Consider the following 20,292-nt stretch of genomic DNA (forward strand, 5'->3'; position numbering starts at 1 on the left):
AACTTACTACATAAGAAGATTAATTACAGTACCCCTACTGTAATTAATCTTAAGAAGAGTAACTACACTTATACTTATGAATAGTTACGAATTCAACATTAATGATATAGTTAAGTAAATAGGATAGTTAAATAACGGGTTGTTTATAGCATTTGTATTAAAATGCTAATGTTAAGGAGAATAGAACGTGTGATGATTTTATGAATCGATGCCTAGTATAATTTAAGTCTAATCTAATAGATATTTAGAAAAAAGTCATTTTTATCGGAAAGGTTTCAGTTAGTATTGGGTAGTACTGATTATAGTTAGGTACCTATTAGAGATAGTTATAGGTAGGTATGTAGTTACGGGTGCTAAAATTAGTATTTAAACTTTAGTAAGTTTCACACCTATCGTACCTTTGTGCAAAAAGATGGCGTAGATTTAGAGGGGATGTTAAGCTATTTGTCATGTCATTAGACTCATTAGGAAAATCCTGTAACGCATAACAAAGTAATATCACCGATGTGGTAAATTCTAGGTCCAGAAGAAGTACCTACTCATACCCCATTGACGTGCTTGTGTGTTCCCGACTGACTGGCAGTTTCCATTTTAAATTAGTCACTATTCTTGCATTCATGAAGGATGACACCCCTAGTTTATATAGAGCGAGCGCAGACTGCGCGACCAGTGGGCTCGATGCAGCCGCGCACACCACATCGCAAATAGTGGTCCACTTATAGTAATGATAATAAATAACAGCAATACAATAATTAAGTGAGCGAGATGATCAATAAACTGCTGCTGCTTTGCGTAGCAGTGGCGTGTGCGCTGGCACATCAACCCCACGAAGATGCAGGTTATTATTGAACATATTTTAACAACGCTAATCACCAGATCCAACTGCAAACTTTGAATAATAGAAAATTCGTTAATATCTTTCTGTCGCTCAAATATGCGAAGTGCGATAACGATTTTTGATTATTCGATATTAGCGGTAGGCTTTTAACCGGCCATCCCTTCAGCTTCCTCAATCTCCGAAACTGTTTTGAGTGCTTTATGATATATATATAAAATATATGATTATGATTATGCGTGCGTACTTGTGTAAATACTTTATTACAGTATAGGTATTAAGTATAACCAGGTATAACATTAGCGGTGAAACAATAAATCTTTGTTTTCATTATTAACTAGTGTTTTATAATAATGGGAAGACTTATTAAAATTTGACATGTTATTGATATTGGATCCAATTGTTATTGATTGATAATGGATTCTATTGCAAAGAAAACTGAAAGGTAATTATTTTGTAGCTACCTAATTATAATATACTAGGTACCTATCTATATTTCCATTCCCTTGTTCAATGTCGTGCAATACTTACATGTTCCAGCCTCTTCAAAGCCCGAGCCCAACGCTAAAACAGAGTGTACCTCCAAGCCGTCGGCCCCCGGCCCCGTGACCGTGACGCCGGCGGGTGCGGTCCGCGGCTCGTGGATGGACTCGCGACTCGGGCGCCGCTTCCAGGCCTACCGCGGCATTCGCTACGCGCAACCGCCAGTTGGAGAGCTACGATTCCAGGTTTGTTCTCCTGTAGTAGCGGTATAGACTATAGGAAAATTAAACAAAAGTCCTCTCCTTCACGATTTTCGTCGACATCTCTTCTAAATACCTAAAACTGGTATGGATGTGTTCCTCGTGGTCTCTAGAATACGAATTGACCGGTTTTAGTTTATGGGGGGACGTGTCGAAAAAAAGGGGGGGAAAGTGGTAGGCCGACCAGCATTGATATTTGTTCACATCTTGAGTCCTATGGCACCGATCGGTTCATGTGAGGTGTCGTTTGAAAGAGTGTTAAACGTGCTATTATTGTTTCATAATAACCGTAGTCATAATTGTAGTCGTTTACAAAATATTTTAAAATATATGATTTTTTACCGTGCATGGATGGCATAAGTACTGACAAAACATGCGTCTAACTCAATAAATTATAACTTTACCGCAATTAACGTTATTACAAAATATACGAGAAATTTCATTAGTTTTCCAAAAACATAAGTTTTATTGGTGTATAATATTATATAACCAAGTAATAACGAATTTTGTTCAGCATGGGTCACTACGCACGGTCACGTAAATGACGGGCGACCGACGTCAACTTTTCATTATTTCTCGGGTTCTAATTTATTGATAAATTGGTGATAGGTACCATTTGAAAGGTTATTAAACGTACTATAATTGGTTTCAAATAACTGTAGTCATAACTGTAGTCATTTACAAAATAATTGAAAATATATGATTTTTACCGTGCATGGATATAAGTACTGGTAAAACATGCTTCTAACTCAATAGATTATAACATTACCGCAATAAATGTTTTCAAAATATACGGGAAATTTTATGAGCTATCCAAAAATATAAGTTTTATTGCTGTATAATGTTGTATAACTAAGTAATCATGAATTTTGTTCAGCATGGGTACTGTGCACCGTCACGTAAATGGAGCCCTGCCATCGTTGAGTTTTCATTATATTTCCGGTCCTATTTTTCTGATACTTGGTGGATACCATTTGCAAGCATATTAAATTTTCTGTGAATACTCGATTGTTTGAAATCTGAGGCCCAAAATTAACAATTTTAAAACAATTAAAGAAAATGTTTAATTTTTACCTAAGAGGTTCGCTTAGTGACTGTAATAATTTGAGAAAGAGATATTGTAGTAAATATAGCGTGAAATTTTTAGAATAAAATCAACAAACTTTTTATTAACTTTCCATAAATATTGTTTAGTTACCGTACAATTATAAACATATATGTAAGCCAGGACCAATTTCGCCAAGCAAGCAAGCGGCGAGCGCCTGGTAGACCAGCAGCAATCTATTATTGTTTGACAGTACATTTTATAATGTAGGTACCTATATATTTAAATAACGCTCGTCCGACTCATAACATCTCTGTTCGACTGTAAGCCATACAAGAGAGTTAAGTAACGATTGCGATATAAAAAGCTATAAGTAGAAGACTTTATCACACGTTTAGAACCTTAAGTGCAAATTGCAGATTATTACTCATATAGATGTTAAGGTTGTTCAATTCACTTTGAGCTATAAGCTATAACACTAGCAGCTTAACATGCATTATAGCGCCCTAAACAGCTACTGTAGATCTTAAATCTATAGACTCTGAACCTTTTAAACACTTTTATGTCACCAGAGCCTGTAAACTGTAAACTAAGACTAAATATGTAACTATTCTAGAGCAAGGCTATGTCTTTAGGTAAGAAAATAGGTGCTAAGTGTTGCCTAATTGTGCGCAGTGACCCATGCTGAACAAAATTCATTATTACTTGGTTATATAATATCATACACCAATAAAACTTATGTTTTTGGAAAGCTTATGAAATGTCTTGTATATTTTGTAATTACATTAATTACGGTAAAGTTATAATTTATTGAGTTAGAAGCATGTTTTAGCAGTACTCATGTGCATCCACGGTAAAAAATCATATGTTTTCAATTATTTTGAAAATGACTAAAGTTATGACTACAGTTATTGAAACCAGTTATAGTACGTATAATATTCTTTCAAATGGTATCTATTACCAACTAATCAATAAAATAGAACCCGAGAAACAATGAAAAGTTGACGCCGGTCGCCCGCCATTTACGTGACAGCGCTTAGTGACCCATGCTGAACAAAATTCGTAATTACTTGGTTATATAATATCATACACCAATAAAACTTATATTTTTGGAAAGCTAATTAAATTTCACGTCCATTTTGTACGAACATTATTGGAGTAAAGTTATAATTTATTGAGTTAGACGCATATTTTATCAGTACTTATGCCATCCATGCACGGTAAAAAAATCATATATTTTAAAATGTTTTGTAAATTACTAAAGTTATGACTACAGTTATTTGAAACCAATTATAGTACGTTTAATAACCTTTCAAATGATACCTATCACCAATTGATAAATAAATTAGAAGCCGAGAAATAATGAAAAGTTGACGTCGGTCGCCCGCCATTTACGTGACCGTGCGTAGTGACCCATGCTGAACAAAATTCGGTATTACTTGGTTATAGTAGTAGTAGTAGTAGTAAACTCTTTATTGTACAAATAGACATATTAAAAATAACATACAATTAGTAAGAAGTACAAAGGCGAACTTATCCCTTTGAGGGATCTCTTCCAGTTAACCTTTGAGTAGATGAGAGGAGAAAGTGAAAAGAGGGTGACAAATGCAGCAAAATGTACAACAAGGTACCAGAAAGATAAAGGATATAAATACATACAAAATTTATAGGATAAACATACATATATTACACAAAAAGGAATGGGGAAAATACACTAAAAATTGGAAAGAATTAGAACGATATAAAGCAACTATACAATAGAAATATAGACAAATTAATCAGTCAGATCATCAGATAACCATAGTTTCTTTAACCTCTCCTTGAACGACGCAACCGATTGTGCCTGCCTGAGCGAAACAGGCAGCTCATTCCACAGCTTCACTGGACGCACTGCGAAGGACTTGTTGTATCCTCGAGATTTGTGAGGAGGGATGGCAAGTGATAAATTCGCGCTCGAACGCAGACGGTGGCCACTGCATTCAGCCAGAAATTGAAATTTTTGAGAGAGGTATAAAGGAGAAGAAGGTGTAAAAAGAACATTAAAGAGAAGAGAAAGAGTGTGAAGATCTCTACGGCGGCGGATTGGAAGCCAATTGAGTTTTTGACGGTAGTAAGACACATGATCGTACTTCCGTAGGCCGAAAATGAATCTTATACAGACATTCTGTAAGCGCTCTAACTTGTTCAGGAGTTCTTCTGTCATGTCCAGATTCACAGCGTCGCCGTAGTCGAGTAAAGGCAGTAACAGGGACCGAGCCAGCATGGCTTTGGTATCAAGTGGAAGAAAGTTCTGAAGGCGCCTTAAAGAATGGAGAGATCCAAACAGCTTTTTGCTCAATTCAGTGACATGAGGCGCCCAGGAAAGTGTCTGATCCATGGTGACCCCTAGATTTTTAACAGTGGGTGACAAAGGAATTGGTATACCATCAAAGAAAATTCTAGGTGCCACCTGCTCAGACAGTATGGAGATGTAATGAGGACTTCCCAAAACGATCGCTTGCGACTTCATGGCGTTGACTTTTAAACCGAAAGATGAAGCCCACAAACGGACGGAATCTAAATCGGCGTTAATTTGGTTTACGAGGGAATCGAAATCATCAAGGCTGGCAGCTGAATAAATTTGCAGATCGTCTGCGTAAAGGTGGTAAGAAGATTTTAATGACTTTGTAATGTTATTTATAAAAATGGAGAAAAGCAATGGAGAGAGAATACCCCCCTGAGGGACGCCAGAAGAAAGTTCACACCAATCAGAAAGATTATCATCAACTCGAACCCTCTGACGCCTCCCAAAGAGGTAGCTGCGAAACCAGGACAATGAAGTGGGTGCAACATAATCATACACCAATAAAACTTATGTTTTTGGTAAGCTAATGAAATGTGTCGTATATTTTGTAATAAAATAATTGCGGTATAGTTGTAATTTATTAAGTTAGACGCATATATAATCAGTACTTATGCCATCCATGCACGGTAAAAAATCAAAAATTTTAAAATATTTTGTTAACGACTACAGTTATGACTACCGTTATTATGAAACAATAAAAGCACGTTTAATACTCTTTCAAACGACACATCACACGAACCGATCGGTCCCGTAGGACTCAAGATGTGAACAAATATCAATGATGGTCGGCCGCCATCTTTGCCCCCCTTTTTTTCGACCCGTCCCCCCCTCCATAAACTAAAACCGGTCAATTCGTATTCTAGAGATCACGAGGAACACATCCATACCAGTTTTAGGTATTTAGAAGAGAAGTCGACGACTTTTTTCGAAACAGGCCGGTTTCCTCCAGTCTAGTAGTCTGTGTAGATTTACAACCTCTTTACTGACCTGCAACTCTGACCTCCACCGCTGAATAGCTGCCAGATGACAAGAAAGTAATAAAATAAAAGATAGGTGGTACTGTGGTAAGATGGGTTTCATTGTTCTATAAATTGTAAAACTAAGTACCTTTTGCTGGGGCTAGCTCTCCGTCTACTGTTCTTGGGGAAATCCGTTATTGATTCAGTTGAAATAAAAAACAAGCGCGAGTCGGACTCGCCCATGAAGGGTTCCGTAGCAGCAAGTAACATAATAAAATTGACGTATTAAAAAAAACTACTTACCGTAAAATGGGGTGAGTAGGGTCAAAACTGAAATTCAAACCTCGATAACATTTTATTTTTACATATGAAAACTGAATGGTGTATATAATAAGTGTTCCGGACGTTTGTATTTTAGTTTTAATTTTATTTTGGGTAGTTCCATTTCATAACTTTGACGATAAAGAGGAAAACCCACCTCACCCCGTAGTGCCTCGTATTTGGGGTGAGAGGGGTTTTCATACAAAGGTGATTTTGGAAGATTGTTGGATCGTTTTTTTTATATTATGCGTATTACTATAGCTCCATTTTAAATTGGAATACCTACATTATTTTTGTAGCAGTAGCCTTAAAATCCCTTCTCACCCCCCTCTCAAACCTTCTCTCCCCATTCATAACCCACCTCTCCCCGCGAAACCTACTCACCCCGTTTTACGGTACTAGATCTCGTTCAAACCAATTTTCGGTGGAAGTTTGCAGGGTAATGTACATCATATACTTTTTTTAGTTTTATCATTCTCTTAGGGGGGGGGGGGGGGGGGGGGGACACACACACACATTTTACCACTTTCGAAGTGTCTCTCGCGCAAACTATTCAGTTTAGAAATAAATGATATATATTAGAAACCTCAATATCATTTTTGAAGACCTATCCATAGTGTCCATAGTTACCCCACACGTATGGGTAACATGAAAAAAAATTTTGAGTTTCAGTTCTAAGTATGGGGAACCCCCAAAATTTATTGTTTATTTTCTATATTTGTGTGAAAATCTTAATGCGGTTCACAGAATACATCTACTTACCAAGTTTCAACAGTATAGTTCTTATAGTTTCGGAAAAAAGTGGCTGTGACATACACGGACAGACCGACAGACAGACAGACAGACAGACATGACGAATCCATAAGGGTTCCGTTTTTTGCCATTTGGTTACGGAACCCTAAAAAGGTAGGCTAGTATGTACCTAGGTAACGTACTACGCAGTGCTTACAGAAAATCTTTATAGGTAGGTAAATAACTATTCGCTTAACCGATAACATAGTTTAACTAGCAAAAAGCAGAGCTTTGTAAGGGATCGCGAAGTTTTTCTACCTAAACGTACCGGACCGCGCCTTTGATCCAGTCCGAGGCTTGTTCCATGTTCGATCGAGTGGGTACGTACCGTACGTAATAAGTTCGTTAAGGACGCAGCTACTTATAAGTGAGAGCAAGAAATAAATATACTAACCGGACCCCGGTCGCTATCCGGTACGTCTGTCTGTTACAGCTTTTACTTTGTCCATTAAAAACGTGTCCCTGGCCCCTATTTCACCAACGTGACAGGTGCGACAATTCGACAAGTCTCATTGTTGCTGACGTCACAGGCATCCATGGGCTACGGTTATCGCTTACCATCGGGCGGGCTGTATTCCTGTTTGTCACCACCATTGTATTATTTAAAAAAACTTTATTATATCGGCAAAAAACAGCTATTTCTCTTGTGATGTTTATGATGATAATGATGACAATTGTCACAAGATTTCATAGAACTTTCGGTAATTCTTGACAGCAAATGAGTTCTGTGTCGGAATTTCGTGACAATTGTCGTATTTCTTGTGACAATTGTCATTAGCTTCGCAAAATAAGTACTTATTTACTGGCGATATTGTGGAGTTTTTTTTTAATTAACATGTTGGTGGCAAACAACCACACCGCCCGTCTGATGGTAAGCGGTTACCGTAGCCTATGGAGGCCTGTGACGTCAGTAACAGTGATGTCGACAAATGCGACATTTGTCACGTTGGTGAAATAGGGCCCGGCGACAAAATCAAATTGTCAATATCATCCACACGTAATTTACAATTTCATAAGCGCTTATTACATCCTACACGGTCGCCCAGTACTTTTTGTAAGGAAGCCAACTGGCTTTCCTACATAATGTTGGGTCACCGAGCCAATGTCCTTGAATTTATTTATGCGTCCACAGGCGGGTCCACACCACACAATTGAGCGTAAAATTATCCCGCCTGTATACCTACTGGCGGTAATCATGCTGCTCCGCACATAAACTTACGTATAATTTGCTCTCTAAAGTGCTCATCAAGACGAGTGAAACAGGGTGTGCTATGTTGCAACAAACGTGAGTTCCACTAAATGCTGCCAGGGTTCAGCAACAGCTCTATCTTGAGTATCTCCCAAGTGCTCAAAAAGACGAATCGGATGACCAAAACAGCGTGTGCCTATGTTGTATAAAACCCGAGCGCCACTAGATACTGCCAGGGTTCAGCTTCAGCTATCTTGGGTACTACCTACTCTCCTAAGTGCTCATCAAGACGAGTGAGATGACCAAAACATCGTGTGCCTATATTGCAACATACCTGAGTTCCACTAAATATAATGCCAGGGTTCAGCTACAGCTCTATCTTGGGTATCTCCCAAGTGCTAAAAAAAACGAGTCGGATGACCAAACAGCGTTTGCCTATGTTGCACCAAACCTGAGTTCCAATAAGTACTGCCAGGGTTCAGCATCAGCTCTATCTTGGGTACTGCTCTCCCAAGTGCTGATTCTGACGAGTCGGATGTCCAAAACAGCGTGTATCTATGTTGCACCAAACCTGAGTTCTACTAGGTACAGCCAGGATTTAGCATCAGCTCTATCTTGGGTACAGCTCTCCCAAATACCCATCAAGACGTGTCGAATGACTAAAACAGCGTGTGCCTATGTTGCACCAAACCTGAGTTCCACTAGGTACAGCCAGGGTTCAGAATCAGCTTTATCTTGGGTACTGCTCTCCCAAGTGCTCATCAAGACGTGTCACATGACTAAAACAGCGTGTGCCTATGTTGCACCAAACCTGATTTCCACTAGGTACAGCCAGGGTTCAGCATCAGCTCTATCTTGGGTACTACTCTCCTAAGTGCTCATCAAGACGAGTCGGATGACCAAAACAGCGTGTGCCTATGTTGTATTAAACCCGAGCTCCACTAGGTACTGGCAGGGTTCAGCATCAGCTATCTTGGGTACTGCTCTACCAAGTGATCATCTTGACGAGTCGGATGTCCAACCCAGCGTGTGTCTATGTTGCACCAAACCTGAGTCCCGCTAGGTACAGCCAGGGTTCAGCATTAGTTCTATCTTGGGTACTGCTGTCCCAAGTGCTCATCAAGACGTGTGGAACTACTAAAACAGCGTGTGCCTATGTTGCACCAAACCTGAGTTCCACTGGGTACTGCCAGGGTTCTGGGTCATTTTGTTGAAATGCACGCCGACGTTGCAATTGGCGTGCAGTCGGCGAGCACCAGCCCTAAGTCACTGAAGTTTGTATTACCTAATATTTGCTAATATAGACGATGCGAGAACTCGCATGCGAGTTTCATTACATTGCGGTTTTTGATCGGTCGATTGAATTGGACGTAACCAACAGTCCGCAATGTAACAAAAATCGCATGAGAGTTCGCGTGCCATGTAAATCAGCCCTAAACTGTTTCTCGAACTGAAAATATCCGATTTAAGTTTGCTAACACAACATGACTGATCAGTTCATCGGCGTCACAGAACAGAACATACGAGTAAATTGACCTCCGCAGTGAATATACAGCAAGATTGAATGTTTCAGTATTCACAGAAACTTAATTGCTAAATTGGGAATCAAACCGAGCGAAGCGTGATGGGTCAGAATTCAGTCAGGTCAGTCTTAATCCAAAATTTTAATAACCCACTTTTGTATTCATCGTTGTTAGCACATAGTACATTAGCACGAATTTTAATTCATAATTTTTCTAACAGATGCTAGTAGTCATACAAAGTGTTATTGCATTATTTTATTTTTTTAGGTTTATAAAATGATATTTTTATGTTCATGTCTAGATGTGTTATCAACACATCTAGACATGAATTTAAATTACTGTGTTAAATTTCCAACCTAACAGTGCGATAGTTTTTCCGTAAAGTGTACCACAAGAATGCATAGTTTGTCGAATCTAGTTTTCCTACAATGACGTCATGCATGATACACCTAGCTACCTATCCCATATTCTAAGGTACTTGCACATATTGTAGCGAATAAATGCGAGTGGACAGTCAAGTGGACTTCTTAGTATTTCTTTGTTGTTGTAAAAAGACCACCAATGACTTTACAATTAACAAACTAAAAACAGTAAAATGGGGACTATGTACACTATACAGTACACATACCTAATATACCTAGGCATAATGCCCACGAAGAACACTCGCGAAAAACCCCATCAATCCCGTTTCCCTTTACCATGAAACTTACTTTCACAGCCCCCAGTCGACATGACAACATACCCATCAGAAGTAGATGCCAGCGCAGACGGACCGGCATGCCCATTGCCCGTCAAACCCGGGGAATATTACGTCGACGAGGACTGTCTCCGGATCAATGTCTACACTCCAGAAAACAACAGGTAATAAGGAACACTATCTTCTTTCTTACCAAAGGTTCGTGTCATTCTTTAAAAAAATATTTTGAATCGGTTGTTTGGAGCGTTTATGTCGCTAGTCCATACTTTTGCAGTTGAATTTAAGGACCGTGCGCTTTAGAGGGTCTGCCATCGTGTGGCCTAAATCGGAAACATAAACTGTACGGTTACCATCAGTTTGTCACTGACATAAACGCCGTCGAGAACGTAATTTACTTTCTATACATCCCGTTTGCACTAATATGCGAGTGCGAGCGAGATGTATAGAAAGTAAATTACGTTCTCGACGGCGTTTATGTCAGTGACAAACTGATGGTAACCGTACTGTACGTATACATTAACACTTCACGCCAAAGGCCAAAGCAGTGCTATAACCGCGAAAATCGAAGTTCGCAAATTGCGGGCATCTTTCTCTGTCACTCTAATTACGCCTTCATTAGAGTAAAAGAGAAAGATCCCCGCAATCTGCGAATTTCGGTTTTCGCGGTAAGCCCTCAGGTGCTGCCCTCTACAGTTTACGTACGTTTTCTTGTGCATTGGAGGTTCTGGTTCTGACATTTTGTGGGCATTGGAAGCTTACACTTGCTTACACTTAACATTAACACTTTGCGCCAATAAACAGGAAGACTTTACTTGTTTCCAGTTGCCGTAAGCTGCCAGTAATATTTTTCATTCACCCGGGAGGTTTCTACTCGATGACGGGACGCTCCGACCTCTTTGGGCCCGATTACTTGCTTGATAGAGACATCGTTTTGGTTACCATCAACTACCGATTGGCCTCTCTTGGTAATCACAATATTTATTTTCATAATTTCTTTCTGATCAATAAATTTAAAGTATTTGTGGTAAGAAGAACTGATTGCATTACTGAATTTTGAGGCCTACGACCAAAAATATAGAGATCCACCTGTTTAAAAGTAAGATAAGAGAGGTATCTTAGTTAAGACCGTTGCCAGGTTTGGCTCACTCCGCTATTTCGTCGCTTTGCTACAGGTAGCTAAAAGTACATCCGTTCGGCCCCAATTTTGGGGTTTGCCATAAACCGCGCGTGGCGCTGTCGCCACCTAGCGGCCATATCTGTGCTGATCGTAACAGACGCGTTTTGTTAGAGTGTGAGTCTTCTGTACTTAGTACTATTATTTATTCTGTGCCGTTGCGCGCATTGTTAACTTTAAATTACTGATTAGTGGTGGGTGCGTGGCCTCATAGCGTTTCAAAACCTTTTCTTTTAGGTTTCCTGAGCACTGGTGACGCAGTAGCACCTGGCAACAACGGCTACAAGGACCAAGTTTCGGCGCTTCGTTGGGTGAAACGAAATATTGCTGCGTTCGGCGGTGACCCAGGAAAAGTCACCATCGCTGGATGCAGTGCTGGATCCACCAGTGTTATGTTACACATGATTTCTCCAATGTCTAAAGGTACCCCTCAACGCTTTATTTTGGGAATTAGTTATCCAACCAAAGTGCAATCTAAAGAATCGATAGAGATCGCCAAGATTCATCAATCTAATATACAGGGTGTCCCATAAGTGACACGTCACAGTGACACTGGAGGTAGACCAGGCTAAGAGGAACCAAACCAACTTAACATGACCCCAGTAAAAGTGGCACGGTTTTTGAGTTATTGCCAAATTAAGGTTTTTCATGAATGTTGACCGTTTTTAACATTGTCAGTGCTAGTGTGCACTCGGAAAGGTTTCGAAGTTAGTTTTTTTTATGTGTACGGCATCATGAATAGTTAATTAAGATAACAGAATAGGTATTTTATCGATAAACAATGTAAAATTCAAAAAAGTACTGGTTTAATCTTGAATTAAATTCACAGCGAAACATTAATTCCCACTTTGACCACCTGTCGTGAAAAAAAATTACTAGAAAAGTAATGAGCAAATAACCTCAAAATATTGAGCATGTTATGCAGATTCAAAAATGGTATAACACATGTATCTTCCTGCAATAAAATAGGAATTATTATCATCTTTCGAAAGCCTCATAAAAAATAAGTGAAAACTAGGAACTCTGCAATCCGTTGCTACTTTTAGTAGAAATAATGATTTATGTTGAGATATCTAATTCTGGATTCAGAAATAAAAAAAACGCCTATTCAGTATTTGCCGAATGCTTAAAAGAAAGAGATGGAAAATGGTTATGTCCCTTTTTAAGGATATCATCATTGAGTTGATAAAGGTTCAAACAAAATAAAATACTGCAGGTTGAAGGTTAATCAAATTTTTATAGTAATTTTATTTTTAATAGGTGCTCGAATTGTCTTTCCCCGGCTCGTATGCACGCTTGGCACCGTCTTGTAAAACTTCAAGTTAATTTCCTTAAATTAATTTCGGATATGTTTCGTGCTACCTCGAACATGCGCCGCCGTAGTTCCTCTTGGGACCTTATTGGCACGAAGTAAACTTTATCTTTTAAGCATTTTAAGCATCCCCAATGAAAATAATCTAATGGGTTTAGGTCCGGGGAACGCGGCGGCCATGCCACTGGTCCCAGTCGGCTGATCCATCTGGGAATTTCTGTGTGAGGTGGTTGCGGACATCGCGAGCGTAGTGTTCTGGGCAGCCATCTTGCTGTGGTTCCAGCTCCAGAAGATGGATCGGCCGACTGGTACCAGTGGCATGGCCTACGTTCCCCGGACCTAAATCCATTAGATTTTTTTATTGGGGATACTTAAAAGATAAATTTTACTCCAACCCAATAAGGTCCCAAGAGGAACTACGACGGCATGTTCGAGGCAGCACGAAACATAATATCCGAAATTAAAATAGAGAAAATTAACTTGAAGTTCTACAAGACAGTGTCAAGCATGCATACGAGCCGGAGAAAAGCAATTCGAGCACCTATTGTAAAATTATTTCAACCTACCCTTTCAAACTTGTATTATTTTCTTTGAACCTTTATCAACTCAATGATATCCTTAAAAAGGGAGATAAACATTTTCCATCTCTTTCTTTTAGGCATTCGGCAAATACTAAATAGGCGTTTTTTTTATTTCTGTATCCAGAATGAAATATCTTAACATAAATCGTTATCTTTACTAAGTAGCAACGGATTGCAGATTTCCAAGTTTTACCTTATTTTTTATGAGGCTTTCGAAAGATGATAATAATTCATATTTTATTGCAGGAAGGTTCATGTGTTATACCATTTTTTAATCTGCATAACATGCTCAATATTTTGACGTTATTTGCTTATTACTTTTCTAGTCATTTTTTTTCACGACAGGTCGTCAAAGTCGAAATTAATGGTTCGCTGTGAATTTAATTCAAGATTAAACCAGTACTTTTTTGCATTTTACATTGTTTATCGATGAAATGTCTATTCTGTTATCTTAATTAACTATTCATAATGCTGTACACATAAAAAAAACTAACTTCGTGACCTTTCCGAGTGCACACTGGCACTATCAATGTTAAAAACGGTCAAAATTCATGAAAAACCTTAATTTGGCAATAACTCGAAAACCGTGCCACTTTTACTGGGGTCATGTTAAGTTGGTTTGGGTCCTCTTGGCTTGGTTTACCTCCAGTGTCACTGTGACGTGTCACTTATGGGACAACCTGTAGAATCCCTGGGTTTCGTTTGACTGATAACGTGCACTGAGAGAAAAGGATAACAAAAACACACTTAGAATTACAAAAATAAGCTTAATCCAAGCAAGACAAGGAGAGTCAACTAATAGGAACAAATTGACTTTTGCAATTTCTATTAGTTCTTGCAATTTCTATTATCTGTTTGTTGAAATTAGATTTAGGATTACTGAGCTGTTTGTAGAAATAAATAAACTTTTCTCAAACATGCAATGAAATATTGATGTTATGTTCCTTATAATAGGTTGCGAAGTATGACGTTTAACTTAATAAATAATACATTCTATAATTTTATAATTATAAATTATAAATTTAACTACATAAATAAAAACATTTAAAATATTTCATCTACACGTTAGCGGTAAAAAGGTCTACTCAAACACGCGTAGTTATATTTTTTTAATTGTTATGGAGGTAAAGTTGAAAAATATTCATTCTGTTTTATTGGATTTATGGTGCGTTGTTGATTTTTTGACTTTAATATGAGTTCCGACGAAATAATGAAATTAATATTAATTGTAATCGTAGGTGTTGGAATTGGCAGCGCAGGCAGAATTGATTTTAATAACTTGCTGCCTGTGCCGCCAAGTCAAAGACGAAGTATGTATATGGTTGCTTATGGCAATTTTATTATTTGAGAAACTAAGAAAAATGGCTTATAGTTTATTAGAAACAGTTTTGTGGCATATTTTAAATGAATGTAACTACAAATTCGTCAACACTGAGGAAATTATACTTATTTACTCCATGCATAAAGCAACGATGTATGTGAAACGTGATATCAACATGAAAGACTATGTAAACTTATGTGACGAAAACGACAGTCAGACGGATACAAGGCGAAAAAATCAAAGATACATGAACATATACGGGTAGTAAAAATACACGACTCGTGTAAAACATACGCGTGATAATGATATAGGTACGTGTTGGTTATATTTTGGGTGTAGTTTACTTTTAGTTTTCTCTATAAATAAAACTTGGGTTTCGTGGATTTTTTATTTTATTTATTTCATTGCATGTTTGAGAAAAGCACTATACATACCTCGGCGGGAAATGGGGTTGCCCGCGCTCAGACCTATCCGGCCTCGCTTCGCTCGGCCGTCTATATGTCTTCGGCCGGCAACCCCTTTCGTCCCGGCCTCTGTAGTAATGTACTATTACAGAAATAGTGAAACGTCTATAAATTACTAAACTTCATTTTTTCCCCCAGTACAGAACTGTTTTTTAATTCCTGGTTTAGTTTACTAATGATTTTTCTTTCAGTGTGATATGATATCAGCACATCTAATATTTCTATGATGTTTTTCAGGATTGTTCCATAGAGGTATTGCCATGTCCGCCTCCCCTATGGGTAAGGCACCATTACCCTCGCACCTAATGCATTTGGCGCAAAAGCAAGCAAAGATCCTCAACTGTCCTACCAACTCTTCGCGAGCCATTGTCGACTGTCTGAAGACCAAGTCCTGGCAGGAAATGGGCAATTCACTTCTAGGATTCTGGGATGTAAGTTTACATGTTTTTATCTTAATCCTAACTGTTATATCGAATTGTTTAGCCAGGTATTTATCCCGCGGGGCTATTTTTATGCATTATCTTTTTAATTGTTTTTTTCAGCAATTCGGCTTCGATCCCATAGCTTTTTGGAACCCTGTAGTGGAGCCGGACGTTGGCCAGCCGCGCTTCCTCGCTGTGCAGCCTGATGAGGCAGTACGCAAGGGCCACATGCACGCAGTACCGCTGCTCATCAGCCAAACCGAGGATGAGTTCTACTGGAAGGCATTCAGTGAGTTACACTTTCAAAGAATGAGTTTAACAGTCAACTCGATATAAACTCGATAGACAAATAATGTCATATTTTGCAAAACAATTACTTAAAGAAAAAACCTGGCCTAGACCAGTTAAATCTTTCATCCCGATTTTCGCCATTCTTTAGATTAATTTGCATTAGCTTAGTGAGATATGCTTATACCAGTATGACTGCGGCTATTGGCTTCAGACATGAAACGAATATTCCTACATTTATGTCGCTATAAGTCGTGATTCATGTTTCTTCACAGGTGTCACACGAAACAAAACTCTTCTTGATCGTATGAATGCCGAATGGGAGAAAATAGCGCCGATTTCCTTTGCACTCCCTGAGAAGAACTCCGCAGCAGCCAGTCGCCGTCTTAAGGAGGCGTACCTAAGCGGCAAACTAGTCGCAGACACCCCTGAGAGTAATAAAGGACTTGGGAAGTTGTATGGGGATAGCTGGATTGGACTTAATACGCACAGGTATACGTAGCACTATAGTCATGGGTCATGACTCATGACTTTAAATGCAGATACGGCGCATGTGACCTACATAATAAAATGTTCTGTTGCAGGATGGCGAACTTGATGTGTCGGCACTCACAGCAGCCGGTATGGTACAGCGTCTTCAGTTACATTGGCAACAACAGCTTCTACGAGGATCCGCGCACTGGCAAGCCAGCCGGTAAGTTCTAAAGCCATGGAAGGAAACTGGTTTAACGGGACTATAGTACATATCATTTGGCATTTTGTAAAATGGACCGAAGATCTCGCCCAGATCGCAGGAAACCTTGATTGCTAATGAAGCAGACCGATAACACGACTTTGGTGTGAATGGCAACATTATCTGGTGAGGAAATACGACCTATTTATATTTACCCATAGCCACGCTATAAGCGAAGTACGTGGTGAAAATGAACAGCGTGTCAAAAATGGAATGTGTCCCAACCACTGACGTATAATAAAACAGTTATTTTAAGCTACATCTATGGTCCCAACCCACCACGGCGGCGCAACACAACCATGCACAGGACTATAGTGTTTTCGTTCCTTTTCCCTCTGCGCTGCGTTTGAAGGCAGTTTCCCGCCTGACCCTAGGGTTTAATTAATCCCAATATTTATTACAGGCGCGGCGCACCACGATGACTTGATCTACCTGTTCTCCATGAGTTACTTCCGAACCCCGATCAAGGCACGTTCGCCGCCGCCGCCCGCGCCGCAGGACCATGTCATAGTGGACCGGATGACCGCCATCTGGTACACCTTCGCCAAACATGGGTAAGCACATTGTACGGATGTTTATTACTACATATTACTGCGTAATTGTTTTGAATGTTCAGGATGGAAGAGGATAAGTTGATTGGCTATATTATTATGCGAAGTGTGTAAACTAGGTATGAGTATAAGCATGGCAAATTACACATGTAAATTGTTGTGGATAATATTTTTTATAGTGAGTCAAACTGGTATCGTTCAGCTGAAGGATTTTTTTAAATACCATTTCGGTGGCAAACGGCCCGCCTGATGGTAAGCGGTAAGCGATTACCGTAGCCTATGGCCTGCAACTCCCAAGCTGAAACATGCTCGTTGGTGATCCTTTAAAAACCTGTACACTCGTTTTTTAAAGTAGGTAGGTAATTAATTCAATTTCGTTATAACTAGGCCACTTCCATAATTATGTTTTATTTAGCTTATTGTAAGATAATACATTTTGATTATCTACTCCCAGTGACCCGAACCCTCGTAAAGGCGAGTTGCCGGAGCTGTCCTCGCTGCACTGGCCTGCCATGAAGCCCGAGGACAGGAAGTACCTGAAGGTGGACCGGCAGTTCTCCGTGCTCGAGAAACTGCATGAAAAACAGCTGCAAGTATGGGACGAGCTCTACCCCATGCAGTTTTAAAATCGAATGTATTTGACTATTATGACACGAACTCTGGCTGTGCATTAATCTAAGAATAAACAATTATTATGTACAATATGTATTCAAATTGTTTTATTGTGTTTACTGTAGGTAAGGATGGTAATCCATCTGTCCAATATCTTGGTCCAATCTGTATTTCCGTCTCACATTTTGCTTAATGAGAGAGTGAGATGCAGTACACATTGGACAAAGAAATTGGACAGGTGGAATAAGTGCCAACCTTAGTAGGTAACTACAGACCCTTAAAAAGTGGTTGGCGCTAACGCCCGCGCCATATAAAGATTATAAAGGCAAATTATTGGGAACGATAGATTTAATTATACATACTTACTTTCGTACTTAACTTACGGAAATGCTAATGAAAACGCGAAAAAACCAGATGCTAATCTAATCTAAAGTACCTACTTACATATTCAACCTTACTAGGTACCTACTATGCAAATAATACTCACTTGTGTATAACGTTGTCGGTTACAACAGTAATTAGAGCATTTAAGAACTGGAGTCGCCTTTAAGAGCTTACCCCTCTGCCGAAAACCTTGCACAATTGTGCAAACTTTTGTATGGACTGACATGGCTATTTGTACGTTACGTACAAATCATGCAAAAATAGCAATACATTTGACGTCCTCTCCCCCGCAAAAATCGGCAGACTATTTTATATAGAAAATAACAGCCATGACGTCTCCAGTTACTAAATGCCCTAAGGTTAAAACACGGCTTTTTGTAGTATGTATACAGAACCATAACTCCATGGCATTAAAGCGTGTTTTTCGTTAGAATAGCACTCTTTTAAATTGGTAATTGGAAATGTTTCACGCGCGGGGGCGCATGCGTGCTGGTATTTGCTTCTCCATCCCCCGAGCTTTAGTGATGCGAATAAATATCATTCCAGCAGTCGATAACCGAAAATATTCATATAACAAAATGTCACACTGTCTAGGTACCTACCTAGTGTAAATAAGTTTTTGGCAAAAATTTTATTTTTGGTACAAGCTTTTATCGCTGACTGTACTTTTCTTACGACAAACAACTAATACTCATCTAGGTAGACAATTCTAAAAACCCCTAACACAATTAAGTTGCGTTGTTTCATCACAGAGTTCCTATGGCCACCTCCTGTCTCCATCATCAGATCAGCTCGATGGTACCATAATATTTCATTGTCATCCGATTTATACATGCATGCAAATGCAAAAGCTCAATCGGAAACCGGGAAGTGGATCAAATTTAACTTGCTAGACTTGATTACAGACAGACAGACAACGGTCAGGTGAAACTAAATAAAGGCTTGTAAAAAAAAGGTATTTTCTCAAAAATGGACGGCAAAGTCGACTTTGCCGTTTAAAAAATAGGTTGCGAAGCGCGTAGTTTATGGTCAGTCAAAAATTAAAAAGTTAAAAACATTGCAGTCTCGATTTTGGGACTGCAATGTTGCATACAAATTCCATTATTTGTGGAGTTCCAAACTTTTTAAAAGTTGAAATGGCCATATCAAATGAAGGCAGCCCATTAAACAGCCAAACAGATGATTAGTACCGCGACTATTTAGCTGTCTCAAATAGGTTGGCGTATTTTCGGCAGAAAAATACACTTCTATTTTTTTATTAAAAAAATAAAAAGGCGGCAAAGCTAATTTTTTCAATTGTTTCTACTTTTTTCTGTGAAAATATATACGTAAGAAAGTTGCTTTTGTAAAATATTTCTATGATATTTATATTTGTTGCACCATTTTTGAGAAAAGCACTATATATGACTCGGCTGGAAGGCTACTTGCTGGCTTCGGATTCAATTAAACGGACTCCCAAGGTCGTCCGTTTAAAACGAATCCTCAGCCTGCAAGTAGCTACTTCCGAGCCTCGACAATAATGTACTATTAAAGGCTAAGAATAAAAAAACATAGAAAATTAGTTCTATAATGCCGACCTGTCAAAAAGTGTAGCCAGAATACAACTCTCTCTCTCCATCTCTTTCGGTATTACTAACATGTAATAATTCCAGTGAAAGAGCGATAGTAGGTACAATAATATTGAAGAACTAGTATAAAAAAAAACGATTATAACTACCACATTTATGACCAAGTTGGACATTCGAATGTTCCAATGATCCACGGAACATGGCGGATCGTGCTCCAGACATTTTTATTTATTATTTGCATTCTGCTGTTTAATGTATAATTTTGATAGGATATTATGCAGTGATTGGCAAGCGCAATGGGTGCAGTTAATGAAGAATTATTCTGGAAATGCGAAGAACTAATTCTTTGGACATCATTCGGCGGTTCGTGGTCTCGGCCGCCATTATGCTTTGTACTGCTGCTCCAGCTACCCTTCAGTGCATCGTGAAGGCCT

At 39.0% G+C, this 20,292-nt stretch overlaps 2 protein-coding genes across 4 annotated transcripts in view; both read left to right on the top strand.

Moving 5' to 3' along the window:
• Positions 1 to 20,292, top strand: part of LOC134804403 (nicotinamide riboside kinase 1-like) — a 133,086-nt gene that overhangs the window by 93,785 nt on the left and 19,009 nt on the right. The window lies entirely within an intron of this gene.
• Positions 694 to 18,002, top strand: LOC134804182 (juvenile hormone esterase-like). The gene is made up of 11 exons (XM_063777115.1): positions 694 to 838; positions 1,376 to 1,563; positions 10,470 to 10,612; positions 11,271 to 11,413; positions 11,860 to 12,045; positions 15,538 to 15,731; positions 15,843 to 16,011; positions 16,286 to 16,502; positions 16,595 to 16,704; positions 17,147 to 17,297; positions 17,749 to 18,002. Exons 1-11 carry the CDS (start codon positions 766 to 768, stop codon positions 17,918 to 17,920), a joined length of 1,746 nt encoding a protein of 581 aa, XP_063633185.1. The 5' UTR covers positions 694 to 765; the 3' UTR covers positions 17,921 to 18,002.

This window comes from Cydia splendana, chromosome 2, assembly GCF_910591565.1.
Source record: "Cydia splendana chromosome 2, ilCydSple1.2, whole genome shotgun sequence".
Classification (NCBI taxonomy): domain Eukaryota; kingdom Metazoa; phylum Arthropoda; class Insecta; order Lepidoptera; family Tortricidae; genus Cydia; species Cydia splendana.

Coding starts and splice junctions, on each gene's coding strand:
- LOC134804182 (XM_063777115.1), top strand. CDS start 766: ATGATCAATAAACTGCTGCTGCTTTGCGTAGCAGTGGCGTGTGCGCTG. Junction 12,046..15,537: donor GATTTCTCCAATGTCTAAAG/GTACCCCTCAAC, acceptor GATGTTTTTCAG/GATTGTTCCATAGAGGTATT. Junction 15,732..15,842: donor CACTTCTAGGATTCTGGGAT/GTAAGTTTACAT, acceptor TGTTTTTTTCAG/CAATTCGGCTTCGATCCCAT.